Genomic DNA, 18,709 nt, shown 5'->3' with positions numbered 1-18,709 from the left:
TGAGTTTACATCTTAGTCTTTTGGACTTTGTTAAAACTTAACTTTCACACAACAGAATACATACTTGTATTTCAGAATTCAGAAAGTTTTGTGCATTCAAGGAAAAAAAAGTCTAGAATTCAATAAAAGTTGTTAAAGGTTTTTTTTTTTTCCTTTTAATTGTCTTTATTCTATAGAACTGCTTCTCAAGTTTGTTTAATGAAATTCTCGCCAGATGGGGAGTTTTTTGCTACTGCTGGAAAGGTAAGCATTTTTTTTCCTTAGAGCTTTGTACTAATTCATATAAGCATTAAAGCAAACCAACAAAAACACATTTGAAAAAAATAAAGATTACTTAATGAAAAAAAATGTTTTTCATATTTTTTTGTAGTCTGTGTATGTGTCTTTACAATTTGGTAAACATGAATTTGGTAGAAGGGTGGTTCCAGGCAGGGAGGTCACGCACCAAATATTCAGTGCTTACTATTCTAAAATACTCACTTTTAATTTGTACCAAATTATAAGACATAAGAAAAAGATGAGTTTTGAGGAATGGGGGAAATCTGTGGATGAAATCACTGCTAGCTATCCTGCTAGTGCGGAAATATAATCAAAATACCAAAAAATATTTTAAGAAATCAAAAATAGCTCTTTCATATGTTTTTGTGTTAACACATCTGTACGCCTTTTTGTGTCTGTAGGAGAGGTTCACATTCCCCTCCATGGTTCATGACAGTTTTTGTGGCCAGTCTCACTAGTTGGTTCTGTGTGCTCAACACGGAGCAGTTTGTCAGCAAAAGCAGAACCCCTTGGCAAAATAAGCAAAAAAATTAAAGCAAATTGCCAGTCTTTTGTTTTCCTGAAACAAGCTAATCTTTTATTTGTACTCCAAAACTCGTTGTTCAGGTTTTGTAGGAGAATAATGTCCTTACAAGTCAAAGCAGAAAAAAAAAATCAAGATCATGTAGAGGATCCAGAGAACAAAAGTGACAAACCCATACAAGAATTAATATTACTTTTAAGGAATATGAGTGGGAGAAGTAGTTGTTTTCTGCATTGAATTTCTGCTACCTACTGAAGAACCTAAAGGCTGCAGAGCTACTAGATACAAAACAACATTCTAGTATCTAAAGTTAATATCAGTTGCTGATATTTGTAAAAACCTGGTTTAAGAGTGTCAGAATCCTGAGCAATAGAAACCTGACAGAACTTGTTTCAGGCTGAAGAATAAAAGACAGTTTTGCAATTTGCTTTACTGTGTCTTGGATGCATGAGTGAAAAATTAGTGTGTACACGTAATAAGTGGTTAGAACAGTGTTTCATTTAGTAATAACGTGGAACTTGGCTGTTTGAGTCATAGTATCCCCTAATACATGCTTAAAAAACGAAGAGTTGATGGTGATTCAGTCTGCAAATAAATCTTGCTTTTGAAAGGTAGTTGTCATGCATATTTTTGTGGTTCAGTTATGTGCATTAGAAACAGATGAGTAATGCACATCTTTATTAGTTGTATGTGGCTTTTTTCCTTTAAAGCTTGCCATTTCAGGTCATCATGCTTGATTAGAAGACTAACTTTTCAGACATTTGCTATCTTTAAGGATAGATAAAGGTGTAACAAATTTGTAAAAATTGCCTAGATTTCCTTTTCTAGGGAAACTATACTCCAGTTAACAAGCTTTCAACACACAAAGTGAAATATCGGCTTTCTTCATGCTAGATTATTATCTGTATAAAAACAAAGCAGTAAATTCTCATGCTCCATTCTTTTTGTGCTTATTTGAATGTTGTATTTCTTGCTATATGTTCTGTGATGCCCTTTACTGTCATAGAAAGGAGAGCCATTCCAGCCACTTTGCAGCTAAATAAAATTCTTTGGGTATATGTTTTATGTAAAAAGGTAGTATTTTGTTATTGTCAACAATATATATATGTGTATTCCACCTTCTTTTGATGGGTAGGAGTTAATGTTTATTTTACAAGTCAAATGTTAATGGTTTAATGGTTTCTAATGTTACAATTTGATGGAATGGTGGAAAAAGGAATTAATCTGCAAATAGCTTATATAAGGTTATATTATTGCAGAGTTTTTGACTCCAATATTTTATGTCCTGTTATTTTAGTTTATAAATTCCTTCAAAGCGAATTACTGAATAAGTAAGAAAATTAGTAAGTAGGAAAATTAATAACATATTTTTTACCATAAATGCTTAAGTTAGTTACATGCCTGGAGAACTTTAAAGCACACCTTTCTTTCTATGTCTTATTCCTTTACTTCACTTTGTGAGGGACAATGCTGGTCAGCAACACCAACCTATCGTCCCCCCTAGTAGGGTCGTGTTATGCATACCCAGGTTATTTCAATATTTTAGTGCCATTCACATTTAACAGTTGATCAACAAGTTGTGAATCTCGGTCCAGATTCATTTATCTAGTCCTTGAAGGCACAATCAGTTCGTGTGTGTGTCTGAAAACAGGCTGACCAGTACTGAGCTTGTTTTTTGAGATATCATCTATGACCTTTTTTCCTGTTTCCAGTTAAATTTGTGTAGGGAATTGGGGTGGTTTTCTGACAAGGTAGAATTAGTTGTATTAACATTTGAATACCATCTCAGGCTAGCGCAAGTTGTGGTTTTGTGATTAAAAACTGGCAGTTAATCAGAAGGACTTATATGAAATCCAAGTTAGTAATGGCAAGAATAAAGTGAAAGCTCCGCTCCTGTGTTTTCTTTAAGATCACATTTTGAAGTTCCATTTATGGAACTGTTCCTCTCAGATAAGAAAAACATTTTACTTTAAAGAAAAATGAAACCTCAGGAGATGTACCCAAAAGTACTTAAAGTGCATCATAGTCTTACGCAAGGTAATCTTATTTACTGTCCTTTTTTGTCTTCCCACAGGATGACTGTCTTGTGAAGGTATGGTACAATGCAGAGAGCTGGCGGTCAGCCGTATCACCACCTGGTGCCAGTCCAGAAAACCAAGCAAAAGAGCTTGATTTTTCATTTGTTTATTTGGCTCATCCTCGATCAGTAAATGCATTTTCATGGAGAAAGACCAGTAAATTCATGCCACGGTCAGTAGTTCTAATAACTAGTTCATAAATTGCCAAAAAAACCCCCAAACTCTACAGTCTGCCTCTCTCTACAATCAACCGCCACACAATTAAATGTTTTACTTCAGTTATTGAGTGTGCACACCTTTTATACTGTTTTTGCTCTTGAGAGGAAGGCAAGTATCCTCTTACCTGGGAAAGAATTGAAAAGGTAGAAGTCTCAGAGACTGACTTAGGCATTGAACTAAATACAAAATCAGCTCTTGAAAAGTCATGTCTCTTTGCATTTTTTTTGATTGCACTAAGTGACCATTCATGCATTTAATCCTGACTTGTTCTATCCTGATGGAATCAGAGCAAAAGTTCTGTGACTTGAAGTCCTCTTTTACAAACATTCAGTTATTTTTGTGTCTTTTGATTTGTTTCTCTGCCTACTACAAAGCTGGATCTCTGTCAGAAATAGTATCTGGAAATTGGATTCAAGTATTCATTTGGAACTGATATCTTTAGTTTGAGGTGTTAGGGTTGTGTTAAGATGATTCCAAAATGACCTATGCGTAGTTTTCACCAGGACTTTAAATCTTAAACTGAAGTAGTGTTAGCAGTTTTGTGGCCTGCAACCATCTTTTTGCCATGTTATTCCAAGTAGCAAACATTTGCATACCTTTGTGTTGAGCAAGTTTATGTTGTTCATTATACCAGTCTTTAATACTCTTCTTAAATATATACTAATTCTGTGTGTCACTTTTGAAAATCCACCTGCTCCATGGTTCCTCAGGGAGTTTGCTGCTGGACAGTCTAGTCATAGCTTTAGAGCATTATGTAGAGCGAAATAGTGACCTTATATGACCTGGAAACTTGATGATCTGTGTATTTTTTTCCACTGTCTGGTTTAGGGTAATGGGATTTTTTGGCTATACATTTAACACAAGTTAGACTTGGAAAAACAGTAACTAAGATTAAAAACTCGTAGATTAAAATTGTCTGTTGTTTCCCTGGTATTATCTGAGTTTCTGTCTTTTGGATATATATTGTTTTGTAATTGGTAGATAACAGTAAGATCTGGAATTACAATCAGATATCCAGAATATTATTAGCTTTTTATGTGAATGACTTTAAAAGATAAAAATTTTACATTTTGCTATTCTAGATATGAAGTTTTCTTTAAATTAAAATCCACAATTTGCTGTTGCTCTATTATGTGATGACGTTTGAGGTGGTTTATAGTCAGATGCTTAATCAGAGCAGAAGGCCTTTCCTACACCATTTATTTTCATAACAATGTGTCGATGAGTTTTTCTTGTGCCAGTATCTGTAAGTTGGTGCAATTCCAAAGGCTGGTAGTGGAAAACTGTTTGGAAATGTTGGTTTATTTTGATGCTGTGTAATAGTTAGCACCTTCTTCACTCCTTAAATTTTCTTTCATTAGTGGTGCTGTCTGCAATGTACTCCTGACTTGCTGTAAGGATAATGTTTGTCGTCTCTGGGCAGAGACTTTGTTACCCAATGACAGTCTGTTGTACGGGGGAGGATACAGCAATTGGAGTGAAGCAGTGAACTTCACAAATAACTTCAAGAGAAATACTTCAAGTAAAGAAAAAGTGCAGAGTGCATTGGAGGTAAGAATTGAAATTGAACAGTGAGAATAAACACATGTAAAAAGTTGTGATTTTAGACAAGTTGGTAATTTGTATCTCAAACATGTATCACAAGTTGAAATCTTTTATACTTTTATATCAGAGATGTGCATAAAATGTTATAAAAGGGTGAATTTCCTTGAAGTCTTCCTTGGGCAGGCTAAGCTGACAACTCTTTTGCTGAGCTTCTCACATTGAAGACACACTGTTCCAAAGTCACAACTGTCTATTTTTGTCTGGTGACTGAAGAAAGAATGCTTTGCAGTATTTAGTTCAAAGGGCTAGGAGCAGTATGGAGCACACATTATATATAGGTTATGTGAAACCCAGGGGTGATGCTGCCTTAAGATGTTTGGTAGGGGCTCATTTGTCACCCCGAAGTTGTGGGATGGTCTCTATGACTTCTGCAAGTGGAAAAACAGTAATATGGAGGGAAGAAAAATAGCCTTTCTGCAGTAGTCCTCAGAGCAGACTGCTCATAAGCAGTAAGGCAAGTGATTCTTACCAGATAGTATTTTCTAACCAGTGTGAATAAGGAAGAAAGTGTAGCATTAATGGTCTGCTTCAAAGGTATGTAGAGCATATATGGGCATTGTGCTTTTATATTAATAGAATGATGTATTTAGCATGCTCGTAGTGCATGCTATATCTGAAAAATAGTGCAGCATACCTGAAAATGGCAGGCTAAAAGGCACAACAGAGAAAAGGAAATAGTCAAAGAGAGGAGGAAAAAGGAAGCTGGAGAAATTTCTGTGTTCGCGTGGAAAATAAGAGGCAACATTAGAAATCAGGTACAGCAATTATGTGACAATTGAGAGAAGACTGTTTGACATGAGCATGCTGTGTCGTGGTTTGACCGGAAATGGGACATCTGGGATATGTTGTTTTGCTGTGGTCACCAATGGGTGTTCGGATTTTAAGATGAGCACCTGGTTTGACCAGTGGGGCATTGGATCCGCCTCTTGAGACCACAAACCCAAGGAGTTAAAAGCAAAGCAGGGCTCTTGTCCTTCAGAGCCCTCTTGGGATTTCCGGCGTGAAGGAGCTGGGCCTCCCTCCCCCGGCCCAGTCGCTGCTGGGCCGGGGGAGGGGAAAGCCCATCTGCGGTAGGCCGGGATTCGGTGGAAGGGTGGGGAGGGCATCGAGCAACCTGCTTACCCCACCCCACCCCCCCCTTTTTTTTGGAGACGGAGAGAGAATGCAGCCTGTGCTGGAATTTTTACCTTGAAACTTGATATCATGTGCTGGCAGCACGGCTGGGAGGAGAAGGGGGGGGGGCAGCGGGCAGCCCAGCCGCTTCACGGAACATTACCTTTCCTAGGAAAGGGATAAGAGTGGAAGATGAAGGAAGAAACAGGCCAGTAAGGAGGTCTGGCAAAGAGAAAGAAAAATATTGAAGGAATGGGGGAAGATGGAGTGGCAACTTTGCTGGACTCTTTTGTTGTAGATCATGGACTGTTTCCTGGTGATACAGAGGCTGCATTGCAGGGGAAGCGGAGGCTCGGAGCCAGGAGAGTTTGGTGTTGAGACCCCTCGGCCCCAGGGGGTATAGAAGAAATGGGGGGGACAAAGGTCCCAGAGATGAGAGTGTGCTCTGCTTGGAACGAGATGAGGCATCCTTAAAAAGGCCCACCCTGAAAGCAGGCCTCTGCCCCATCCCATGCCTGGTGGTGAGAGCACCTTGGCATGGAAGGGAGATGTCACGAGATAGCAGGACTCCGGGCGGTGCTAATTGTGACAAGAAGTCCGTGGTACAAGGAAGGACTCTGTCTACTCTTCATAAGCTGAAAGGGTGGTGCCAGACCGAGTGTGGATAATTTTGGGAAATGAATTGTACTGGGATCTGGGGGAGGAGGGGGAAGTGTTTCTGTGTAGTTTTCATTCTCCTTGTGATTGCTTTTTTTGTGTGTGTGTAGTTTAGTAATTTTGTGTAGTTTAGTTAATAAACTTTTCTTTATGTTTAAGCTGGAGCCTACTTTGCTTATTCCTGCTCACATCTCACAGCAGGTATTAGGTAGAAGGTATACTCATGGGGGCTCTGGCTTTGCCAGGCCCAAACCATAACAAAGGATAGAAAGCGCAGCAAGTGAAAAGGAATGCCAAGAGTGTAACACCATCTTTAATACAAACTGTGTACCTTTGTGTACCTTTGGGTGCTTACATAGGTGTTTACATAAGGCTTGAAATGTGTAAGCAGTCTTAAAAACTAAATATTATTCTTTCTCTTGGAAACAAGTATTTGTATAAACAAGGAGGATCTTGAAACTTGTGGCCTTTTGTGGGGTGTTGAAGTGCTGATCTAATTAGATCCAAAGTACAGATTCTGTTTTTCATTAAATGAGACTACTCAGTATTGTTGCTTTGTTCAGAATCTTGAATAAGCATGGTGTGTGTTTATGAAACACAAGAGTATTTTCTGTGAAAGTACAAAAACTGTATGGATATTGTCTGCACACTGAAGTATGAAGTAGTTACTACATGAAGGTATTTTATGGGCCTTCATAAATAAATCCAAAGGCACTGGTTTCTCTCTACTGCAGACTCAACACAAGATTGCAAGAAACTCCACTGATTCTTTAAGTTAGCTTTTAAGCTGAAAAATATCATTTATTAGTGCCTAGAAAACCATTTACAGATTAAGTATGTTTTTTTCTTTTGAAAGGATTTTAAATTATGCTTTATTCTTCATGCAGTTAAACCTGAGGCACTTCCGACGAGGAAGGAGGAGGTCAGGTGCTGTTGTAGCACATACTGGATGTGCTCTGCATCAGCAAGATCCTCATGAAGCTCACAGGAACATTCCTCCTCATGCAAATGCCCTTTGCCACTACCATATTGCTGCCAGTATCAATCCAGCCACAGGTAATAAATGTAATCTTTGCTATGAAGTGAGCTCCAGTTGCTGTTGGGTATGTGTTCTCTCTGGAAACTTAGCAGATCTATTTGTTCAATATTTAAATAATCATGCAAAATTGCTAGTATGTTGGTTTCATTTTTGCATGAAAGAACTTTCTACAGTAATGAAATTATTTGAATAAATTTCCAGTGCAGTAATCCTGTTTTTTATGTTGTTCATCTTTTAAGTGAGATTGATAGTGTCTAAAATGGAGAAAGCTAAGTATTTGTAACTTGAGTTAAAATTTACTGTGAATTGTGTATGATACTGGGAACATACTGGAAAAAAAAAAAAGGGTATGCTTCTTAAGTGTTGAAATAACCTCACATTCATGTCCTTCTGTCTCTGAACCAAACAAAACATGCCTTCACCCTTATATTCCATAAACTTTGATATTGCCTTGCACCGTAACAACCTGTTGATAGGGGTTGAGGAAACTCCCCTATAGCTGCTGATACTTCTGTCTTCATTATCTCTGTGTACGCTGTTTGTTATCCCGAGTGACCTTTAGGTGTGATAGGGCCCTGCTCTCCTGGAGATGACTGAAGATTTCATTTTCATGAAGTGTGTGTCTGTTCATTGAAAAACTGACTAGAGATGCAATATGGAATGACCTTCATGAAGGTTCTGGTGTGGTTTTCTCTGTCTGGACTTAATGAACAAACATACTATGTAATTCTTTTCTTAAACTAGTTAAACTCTCTTTTATAGTATTGTTTTTCTGTTCCTACTTAACTTGTTTGAAAGGCCAGTTTTCAGCTAAGAGCATTTATGATGAGTTCATGTTTCTAGCTGTACAGTCTGGTATGATTGGAAAGAACGAGTAATTTCCATTAACACTGCTTTGCTAAGGAAAGCTCTAAACACTTTCTCCTTGATTATAGTTCAGCATTTTGAGTGGCAGCTCATTGGTTCATATTTTAACAGACAGGACTAGAATCACATCCAGCCTACCAGAAGGAGACTTCTTACAGCTTTGTGCAGTACCATCAATGCTATCATATTTCCATGGGAAAAGTCTCCAGACATTGCTTGTTATTACCCAGTGTCACACAGGAAACTTTCTTGAAAGCATCTTGGGGATTTGTTTATTTCCTCTTATATTTTTTCCTCTTCAGATTGCTCAGTGAGCTAGCTAATCTTTTCATGTAGGTAGCACATAATCTTTGACCTTTTTTTTACTTGCTTTTAAAGCATTTTTTTTAATACAGAATAGCTAATGTTATGATTAACCATTGTTAGCCATCAACCAAGCCCCAGGCAGTCGCTTGCTCACTCCCTGCAGGACTGGGGAGAGAATCAGAAGAGTAGAAACCTCCTGGACTGAGATAAAACCAAGTTAATAGGTTTTATCTCAACCTTGTTTTCTTTAATAGGCGAAACAAAAACTGCACACATGACCAAAGAGACACAAGGAATGACTTTGCTGCTTCCTGTGGGCAAGGAGATCTTGAGCCATCTCCAGGAGAGCAGAGCCCTATCACACCTAACAGTCACTTGGAATAGCAAACACCATCCCTTCAAGCTTTCCACCTTCTTCCTTCCTCCTCCCACTTTAAGCACTGACCATGATGTCATGTGGTCTGGAGTGTCCCTTTGATCAGTTTCAGTCACCTGTCCTGGCTGAGTGTTCTCCCAATGCCCGATGCAGCCCCAAGTTCCTTGCCAGTGTGGCAGTACAAAAACCAGAAGAGTCCTTGGTTCTGTGCAAGCCCTGCCCAGCAACAGCAAGCACATCTCTGTGTCATCAACTCTGTGCTCAGCACAAATCCAAAACACCGCCCAGTGTGAGACACCATGAAGAAAATTAGCTCTACTCCAGGCAAAACCAGCACAACTCTGCAAACTTTACCTTTGCTTGTGATAGACTTTGCAGCATAAATATGCCAAGCAACAAACTTACAGAATGACAATAAAAACAATTTTGAAAAAAATTAGAAAAATTACGTACTTAAAACTTGTCTTTGGCTTTTCTAATCTTGCATTCTTTTTACGTTACCTATATTAATTAGTATCTGTTCAATAATGTCTTTTGGATCACTTGTCTTTTAACTCAGTAGATTGGAGGATAGAAGGTTGTTCTTTATTGTAGAACCTCTGAGGTAACTTTCACATTTTAAATCTTAAGTTGAAGAAATAAGTGTTCTCCCTCACAGTCAAGTCTTTAAGTACCTTAGTCTAACCAGATTCTTAATGGAGACCTTTTTGTTTGCCCTTTTGAAATTAAATTTAGTCCAAAAGCCTAATTGTATTTCCTTTAATTTGATTTAAAGCAAATTGGTTTGTGATGTCTTACTTTAAAATTTGCCAATCCTACAGCATTTAAAAATATCTGATAAAAACTAAAGCCAGAACAGCTTTATCTCTCATTCACTTCACATTTTGAAGAATAATGCTTTCATATATACTTATAGCATGTATGCAACAAAAATCCTTGCAACCTACTTTTATACTATAATTTTATTTCTTCTGTTGTCCAGCCTGGGTGGAATTCTGTGAAAGGAATAAGCAGTGGTTGCTAGGACAAACTTGTCTCTAGGCAATTACAGAAAAAGTTACGGAATTCAAAGACTTAAAAGTTTTCTGGGAAGAGATACTGTGATTTATTAAGCAAATAGAAATTCACTAAGAAAAATGTCCAGAGCTGAACATCATTTAGAAGCTGGTAGTTTTAGATGGAAATTGGGAAAAAAGTGATTTAGTGACTTTGATAAATACTAAAAAGGCACACAGATTTATAATTAATCTGAAAATTAATCTTTCTAGTTCACCTTATTCATGCTCACTGTAGCTTCATCTTTCAAAGGGCATCACTAAAATTTTTTTCCTTCAGATTCTCTTACTTTCCAGATGTATAATGATACTTTTGAGACTGGCTTTGGGCTGTATAGGTAGATAGACTTCTTAAATGACCTGTGCTACTTCTGCTCTGTTCCCCTGCTGTGTCCCCAACCCACAACAATACTGCTGGTTGTCTTGGTCCTCCTTTATTTTATCTTTCTGCTGTCAGTTACAGTTTTCCTTGGCTGGATTGGATGATTAGTAATTCAAATCTATTGCTGATTTTGATTAGAACAACAGATTTTGGGTGAAAAGTATTTTGTCTCCCAGGATGTGGAATTTAAGTAATGGTGCATAAATAGGGAGCAGAAGGAGAAGAGACTATACATGGAGACTATTAGGTGGGAATTACATGCAGTTTGAGATTTTAACATGTTGCTGTATCACACATTTGAGGAAATTGCAGTAAATCACCTGTCTGCTTTTTAGCCTTGATTAATTTAGATTATGTGACTCTGCAGCAGTCTGATCCTTGCTTCTGTCCCACACTTTGTGATTTCTGCTTTATTTTTCACAGCAACATGGGACATCAAATGCCATCAAACAGCCACATGAATTAACAGAATGTATCAGAACCAGAACTCCCGGGGTTTTGTGATGGTGTTCCAGAGGGCATTCATTGTGTGATCTCTGTACTAATTTTTGCTAGTGTAAACCCTATGGTCATTGGTTGCAGTCTATATCTACTGCAGCATCCTTTGTGAACTGAATATTGGAAAACTATGCTTAAATGATTTGGTTCATACTGAGCTGTAGTAGCAAAATAAAAAGTAAATTAAGCTGCATGCGCAGTATTACATCAACATTGCAGGACCCTACTGTTATCCTAATGTAAGCATACTAAAGAACCTCTGTGTGGAACAAGTCTCAAAGCAGATGGTGTTGGTGCAGGGAATGACAAGTGGCAGCACACTTGGATTTATTTTTTCATTGTGGGATTTCTGTTTGAAAACCAGTTCTCTAAAATTATTTTTTGACCTAACTTACTTAGTTCTCAAGAATGTCAATCAATATCTTTTTTTGGTAGATATTCCTCTACTGCCTTCTATCACATCTTTAAGTCTTGGTGAGAATGAAGAAAAAAGTGGACCTTTTATTGTACACTGGCTAAACAACAAAGAACTTCATTTTACCTTATCTATGGAAGTGTTTTTGCAACAACTTAAAAGGAGTTTTGAACATCATTCCCCTGAGACTAATACTGAGGATTCTAATCAAATGGATGGCAGATCAGAAGAAGGTAAAAGTCATGCAGACATATGTCATGTAGAGAAATGGTTTTCAGTTTTTAAAGTAATTTGTAATGTTCCCCCAGGGGGAAGTGAGAGATTGGCAACTTGACATGCAAGGATACAGAGAAATTACAGTGGCATTTCAATGCATTTTCTTCTTTTGCACTGAAAGTATCTTAGTGACTTTAAAAAGAAATGTAGCTGGAAGTTCTGATTTCTCTTTTCGTAGTTGTTCTAGAAATTTTGAGTTATAGATGCTGAAAACTGTGTTATTTAATTAGGCCTGACTGGAGGCCTGTGTATGAAAATGTTACTTCAGTATTAAGGAAGCAAGAGCAACTTTAGAATTAACTTTTTTAGATATTAATGTACAGCTAATTTAAATAGCTTTGTTCTATAACATAGTACACTCAATTAATTTAAATATATACATCCTGGAGATTATTATCCTTTGTTCTGTCTATGCATGCAAAAATTTGTATAAAGTAGAGGAAACGAAAAATATTTCAAATTAAGGTGCAATACAAACTGTTTTGGTTTGTTAGACACTGAGCTCTGTTAGAGGATTTATGATTGTAATCTTCATCCTTTTAAATTAGTTTTTATATGGGTAGCTTATAAAAGGCCTGAAATTAGCTCCAATACCTGAATAACACTGCTTGTTATACTTCTGGTTTTGAAAAAAAAAAATATATATATGTGTGTGTGTGTGTGTATGTTGTAGAAGCTGATGAAAATTCAGATGAACAGAAAGGAAACCAAGAGAAGAAGGAACTGGGTGATGAGAAAGCTGCTCCATATTCAAGCCTTGCTCCTTTATCCTCTGCTATTTTTGATCATGAAATTGAAGTTCTGCTTTCTGAATGGAGTAAAAATGCTGACATGCTCTTCAGTATACATCCTATGGATGGCTCCCTGCTGGTGTGGCATGTGGACTGGCTGGATGAATACCAGCCTGGCATGTTTCGCCAGGTGCAGGTACTTTATTCCTCCTGAATTTTACATCGGTGTTCAGTGAGAAGTTTGATGGGAACCCTAATACTTAGTCTTTTTTTCTTAAAATTGCAGGTGTCATTTGTCTCAAGAATTCCTGTTGCATTTCCCACAGGTGATGCAAACTCTCTTTGCAGAAGTATAGTGATGTATGCTTGTACCAAAAATGTTGACTTAGCTATTCAACAAGGCAAACAAAAGCCTCCTGGCCTTACACGATCTTCATCTATGCTTATCTCTTCTGGACACAGTAAATCTACCAACAGCTTAAAACTAAGTATCTTCACACCTAATGTTATGATGATTTCCAAACATGCAGATGGGTCACTGAACCAGTGGCTAGTGAGTTTTGCTGAAGAATCTGCTTTTTCAACTGTACTCAGTATTTCACACAAATCCCGATATTGTGGTCACCGTTTTCATCTTAACGACTTGGCTTGCCACTCAGTGTTACCACTGCTGCTTACAACCTCACATCACAATGCTCTAATTTCACCAGATGTTGAGAAAGCAATACAGACAAATGAGTCTTCTCAGTCTCAGGAGTCACCAGTAAGACCTCAGAGTAGAGGCAATGCAAATGTGACATCCCAGGATCCCAATGCTGTTTACAGTGAACTTATTCTATGGAGAGTAGATCCTGTTGGGCCTTTGTCCTATTCTGGTGGAGTTTCTGAACTTGCTCGGATCAATTCTCTTCATGTTTCAGCTTTTTCTAACGTTGCATGGCTGCCCACGCTTATACCCAGCTATTGCCTTGGTGAGTTTCATTTTCTGATTTGTGACGTATTCTAGAATGAAATGAATATAACCAAATAATTCACTTGAATAGATAATGCAGGTATACTTGAATATACTGGAAAAATGTTAAGCATTAACATTTTACTTCACAAATTTCACAAATTTTCAAACTGCTGATACTTGGGAATTCTTTATTCCTCTGTAAAAGGTTTCTATGTTCTACTCTTTTATGTATTTGATATTTTAGAAGCTTATGCAGTGAAGTTCTTGGGTTCTAGTGCATACTTCATAGCATGCTGAAGATTTAAATGAGGGAGATTTAGCTCTAGTTTTCAAATGGAATTCTTGTTTTCTTTTCATATACTTTGATTTGGTTGCTAAGCACAGCTTTAAACTTGTAATCCTTGCTTGTGAATAGAAGAGGACTTCTTTTTATGCTGTGTAATTTTTTGTCATGACTTCGAAAATGCCTGTTGTCAAAAAACAAAAAAGGAAGCCATATGATGTTTGAATATTTGAGCACTTTCTTCCTGCTTTTCAGGTGCATACTGTAATTCTCCAAGTGCCTGCTTCGTGGCTAGTGACGGACAGCATTTAAGATTATATCAAGCTGTAATAGATGCTAAGAAACTTTTGTGTGAGCTCTCCAATCCAGAAATTTCTGTAAGTGAAAAGCCATGTCAAGTTTTTGCATGTTATGACTTCATTCAGTTGCACTAGGCTCAGACTTGGTGACTGACTAAACTGGTTGCTGAGGATTTCACAGATTATTTTGCTTGTAAAAACAGATAAGGTAAAGCTTTTTAGCTATACTGTATTTCATTTAATCTCAAATTCTGCATAAGGTTTGATTGGGAAATGTCTGTGAAGTGCTTACACCACAAGGAATCATAACTGTGTGGGTGCATTGCTATCCTGAGGAAAAGCTGAGACAACAATTCAGCTCTTGGGGAAAGGACATTAAATTGCTGTATGTGAGGCTTTCCAGATATTCTTGTCATCTTTCAGCTGTCAAAACCAAATGTGCTCTTCATAAAACAGGGAATGTTACCTCTGTTCTTACTGAATCGCAACTAGTGTATATTTTATGCTTTAGTTAGCATTTGCACAGTGATGTTGCGCCTATCCAGCAGGTTGTGCCACAGAAATGCATAAAAAGTTAACAAGACCACCCCCCCTGATTCTTTTCAAACAGAAATATGTTGGAGAAGTTTTTAACATCATAAGTCAGCAATCTACAGCTCGCCCGGGATGTATTATTGAACTGGATGCCATCACAGAGCTTGTAAGATCTTCTGCTGTACTCACCTTGTGTCATAATTAGCTTTTTAAAAAGCATTAATAATAAAAGCAATACCTGTAGCTCTCCATTAGGTAAATTTGGGGTACTTGGACTATTTTTGACATATTCTTGTACTTGTTTTCAACAGTAGCTGTAAATGGAAAGAATGTGAGTAATGAAAGTGCATTTTCATGAGGAGTCCTCTGTTGATGTATTTAACTTACCAAGTTAAAAGCTCCTGTGTTAGGGAGCACTATTGAAAAGTATACACCAGGATGTTCACTTCTTGTGTATTTTTCTTTAGCATGGCCGGAAAACACAGTTATTCCATGTTTTTCAAGAAGACTTTATTTTAAATAACCAGGAGAAGGAAATGCCTTCAAAGAAGAACAGTTTATCAGACTTAGGTAAAGAATTTTTTTTGTCATAGAACATTGAAGACAGTGTTTTATTTTTCATTCTAAAGAAGAAAAAACTTGTTTAATGGCTTGGTTTTTATCATTTTAATGTCAAATACCTTAATTTGAAGTCTTCAGAAGAACGCAACTAGTGAAACTCAAGGATGTTTCACTTCCTTTGAGTTGTTTGCAACCAAATTTTAGATCAGGTAGTTTAAATCACAAGATGCCCATAATGTCCTGTGTTAGGCAGTCCCTTAACATGAAAGGGGGAAGGGTTTTAAATGCGAAGTGCTTGTAGGGTATGAACACAGACAAGACGTACTGTATCCTGTCGTGGTGGATGCTGTTCTTTTACATCAGCTAAATGTTGCTCCTCAGGCCTTGCATGGCACAACAAATGGCGAGCCAAACAATTCCTCCTCACTGCAATACTGTGAATAGTGTGTGGATTTCTAGATCCTTGGACAGATCTGGACTGCTCTGGAAAAAGTGATTGGCTTTCCTTGGTGGAGTGCCTCAGTAATTTGGATATGTAGGCATTGCATTGTTCTGTCCCAATGAAATAATGTGCGAGGAAAAAGGGGTTGGAGTAAAGTTTGTGATACCAGGACATCTGCAGTACTAGATGAGAGGCCTAGAATGAAAGGAAGCAGAGTGGTGGGAAAGTGTCAAAGGAACCTAGGGAAATAGTAAATGAACTGAATATACATAGTGATTATTTGGTTCTGGAACTGGCTGTTTTTAACTGAGGAAGAGTTTTGGGGTAGTGAAGATAATCCCAGCCCTTAGTGGAGTTAGAAAAATGCAATTGAGGTGTTGAAAATAAGAAACAAAATAGAAAACATAAAAAGTGTTACTCTGCAGCACAATCATATGTTTACATCTTGAGTATGACACACAGAAATAATTTTAGAACAAATAGGGAGTTACTTGATCTTAGTCAACTGTATACATCTGTATGTGTTCTGAAAGTTGGTAACAGATTGCTGCATGCCATCCGTGTAAGGAACTGGGCTAAATGGACCCTTTGAAAAACTGTTAAATTAGAACTGTACCATTTGCATGCATTCTAATTTGAAATGATTTTCTAGTGCTTTCATATTTCCTCTTTAATACTGAGATAGTTACCTCATATTGTTTTTAAAAAGAACAAATTCATTTATGTTTTTCTATGGTACCATAACCATTGCAGTGTTAAAAGCACAGGGCAAATACAGGCTATTCTTTGGTAATGTTTTATGTATACTCACACCTAGAGGGTCAGAGGAATCATAGAGGAAAAAGACTCCCTAAATTAACTATTCCTTTTTGGTCCTAATGGGTTGACTTTTATATGAAAGAAAGAGAATACCTGGGTAAACTCTCCAGAACTGGGTGCCTGTTGATAGTACAACTCATATCTTCTTTTTGTGTAAAACTATGGCAAGTAAATTCTTAGGAAGAAGCATGATATCTCTTTCTCTCTTCTAGACTATACTTGATAATACATTCTGGGATTTAACTTTAAACATAGCAGAGTCAGCCAAATGTGTTGTCATCTCTGAAAGAAAACACTGGCAGTTCTTACATGAGTAAGAATCACTACCTGTGATTGTAGTGTTTGTTGGTGTGGTAAAAAACTGAGAAAGCTAATGTAAGAGTTAGATGCAGTCAGATAATTGCATTTCAGTATTCATGTTAGCTTAATCTGATTATTTGCTAGCCAAGAAAATTTAGTTTTGCTTTCAGATTAATAACCCCTAAGATCTTCCTGTTCTCAATTTCACCAGGAAACCAGCAGAATGGATTCTCTGAAAAATTCTACTTAATAGTGATAGAATATACACAAACCCGTTCATTACTACATATGTGGCATTTACATTTGAAAGCAATTCCTGTCTCAATAGGTAAGCCTTCTTTCTTGTAGTTTTCTTTTAAAAAAACCACCGTCTGGTGAATATCTGTTGTTCAGTGTAATCTAAAATGTTTCATATTTTTGAAAAGATTCTGCATTTGATTACAAGATTTTATCACAACCATTCTTTCTTGATTACCTACTTTTCTGATTGCTGAAACTGCTCAGTTCAGCCTGAGCCTAGAGTTTGGTATTTTTTGTGCATTCTAAGGACAGACATGCTTAATTGGCTCTAATACAGTCTAACAGTTAAGATGTTTTGCTTTTTGGAAGTTCTAGTTTTCAATTTTTGAGTTTATGCATACATTTTAAATAGGAATGTAGTCTGAGCATCAGTGATGCCATTACAATTCTAAATAATTTTGACGTCCTGAAGTCTGCTGGTCCTCTTTCAAACGACCAAACTATCTCTAAAACTCTTAGGTTTTATAGGAAGGTAAGATAACACTTTTGTAGTTTTCTGTTAACATTTAAAGATTTTAATAAACATGAATCTGATACCACTTACCAGAGAAGTTCGTTATAATCCATGTTGCTGTCATTTAAACTAAATCAGCATTTCTTACTATTGCTTTCAAATAAGAGAAAAAGTGTTATTGTAATTAATTTATAAGTTAGTGAGAATAATAAAGATCTAAATTTTCTGATGTAATTATGTGATGAGAAAATTACTGAGAAGGCTCTGCAGCAAATCTGTTGGAAATTTTTGTGTTTCATTTCCAGCAATTTTATACTCCAGGTCTTGAGTTTTATAAAAAAAAGGGAAACATTCATATCACATGATCTGAGAGCCTATGTTTTAAGGAATAAAATAAATATGTTACTAAAAAATTTCTCAAAAATAACTTTCATCAGTTTGTAAGCTAAGACATGAGGGCCATAATTTAATTTTCCCTAGCTGCAGGTATTCTATGCTTACTGAAACCTTATTTTCAGTGGATAGCCACATATATATTTCTTTGCAGCTTTTGGTCTTTTTGGTCTTGCTTTGATTGTTTTATAATCTCTCAGCAGTTCTAGGGTCTCTGAAGTATTTAATGTGAGATGTCCTAGTGTTTCTCTTTAAATCTGAATATAAGAATACATTTAATGACAACGAATGTAAAATTTTAAATCAGATTTTGTCTATTTTAGTTCCTTCTGGAACTACTAAAGTGAGTAAAATAACTTCTTACATTAAAAGAAATAATTGATCTTTTAAAGTTAACAATGCGTACCTTTCTTTAGATGAAAAGATAGGTTCGAATCCATCTGAAGAAACAATACAAACAGAAGAATTGTATTCTTCACCAGATCCAGAGAAGATCCAATCACCTTTCACTCAAAAGTATCGGGCCTGTAGAGCAAACCTTCAGAGTACCAGCTGGCTTGCTCTGTCTTCCAAAATGGTGTACAGTCAAGAGTTGAGTATGCCAGAAGGAGTCGAAATAATAAGTGTAAAGCCATCAGCAGGTTTGTCATCTTTTTTTAAAATACTAAAATAGGGAATCTCTGCCTTTCTGACTTTGGTCTTGAAAGAGCAACAAAATAATAGTGAGTTTTGGATTTGTTGTTAGAATCAACATGTGTAGGTGAATCCAAAAGGTTTGCTAAAATGTACTTCCTGTTACTTAATATTTCAATCCTGCAACTAACATTAAAATAAAGCTCTTACTTAAGAGAATAGTAGAAACACAAATTTTGTTTTGCGGTCATTCATGAAATTTTTGTAGGATCTGTACTTAAATGTTAAGGTTTTCATCAGCAGTCTTTTTAAAATAC

At 36.8% G+C, this 18,709-nt stretch overlaps 1 protein-coding gene across 9 annotated transcripts in view; it reads left to right on the top strand.

The window, feature by feature from the left end:
• Positions 1 to 18,709, top strand: part of DMXL1 (Dmx like 1) — an 85,281-nt gene that overhangs the window by 17,979 nt on the left and 48,593 nt on the right. For 5 of the 9 annotated variants that reach the window (XM_063180152.1, XM_063180146.1, XM_063180145.1 and 2 more), the window contains 12 exons: positions 177 to 243; positions 2,877 to 3,052; positions 4,461 to 4,650; positions 7,362 to 7,530; positions 11,433 to 11,645; positions 12,362 to 12,615; positions 12,706 to 13,390; positions 13,913 to 14,034; positions 14,567 to 14,656; positions 14,958 to 15,060; positions 16,824 to 16,940; positions 18,176 to 18,400. In XM_063180152.1, the coding sequence (XP_063036222.1) occupies positions 177 to 243; positions 2,877 to 3,052; positions 4,461 to 4,650; positions 7,362 to 7,530; positions 11,433 to 11,645; positions 12,362 to 12,615; positions 12,706 to 13,390; positions 13,913 to 14,034; positions 14,567 to 14,656; positions 14,958 to 15,060; positions 16,824 to 16,940; positions 18,176 to 18,400 (2,411 nt within the window). Of the gene's footprint in view, positions 1 to 176; positions 244 to 2,876; positions 3,053 to 4,460; positions 4,651 to 5,639; positions 5,775 to 7,361; positions 7,531 to 11,432; positions 11,646 to 12,361; positions 12,616 to 12,705; positions 13,391 to 13,912; positions 14,035 to 14,566; positions 14,657 to 14,957; positions 15,061 to 16,823; positions 16,941 to 18,175; positions 18,401 to 18,709 lie in introns of those variants that run through there. The other 4 variants (XM_063180153.1, XM_063180148.1, XM_063180149.1 and 1 more) reach the window with 3 other exon arrangements.

The sequence above is a fragment of the Melospiza melodia genome, chromosome Z (assembly GCF_035770615.1).
Source record: "Melospiza melodia melodia isolate bMelMel2 chromosome Z, bMelMel2.pri, whole genome shotgun sequence".
NCBI lineage: Eukaryota > Metazoa > Chordata > Aves > Passeriformes > Passerellidae > Melospiza > Melospiza melodia.
Note: the sequence above shows the minus strand (reverse complement) of the source record. Positions and strands in the feature narration are given on the sequence as shown.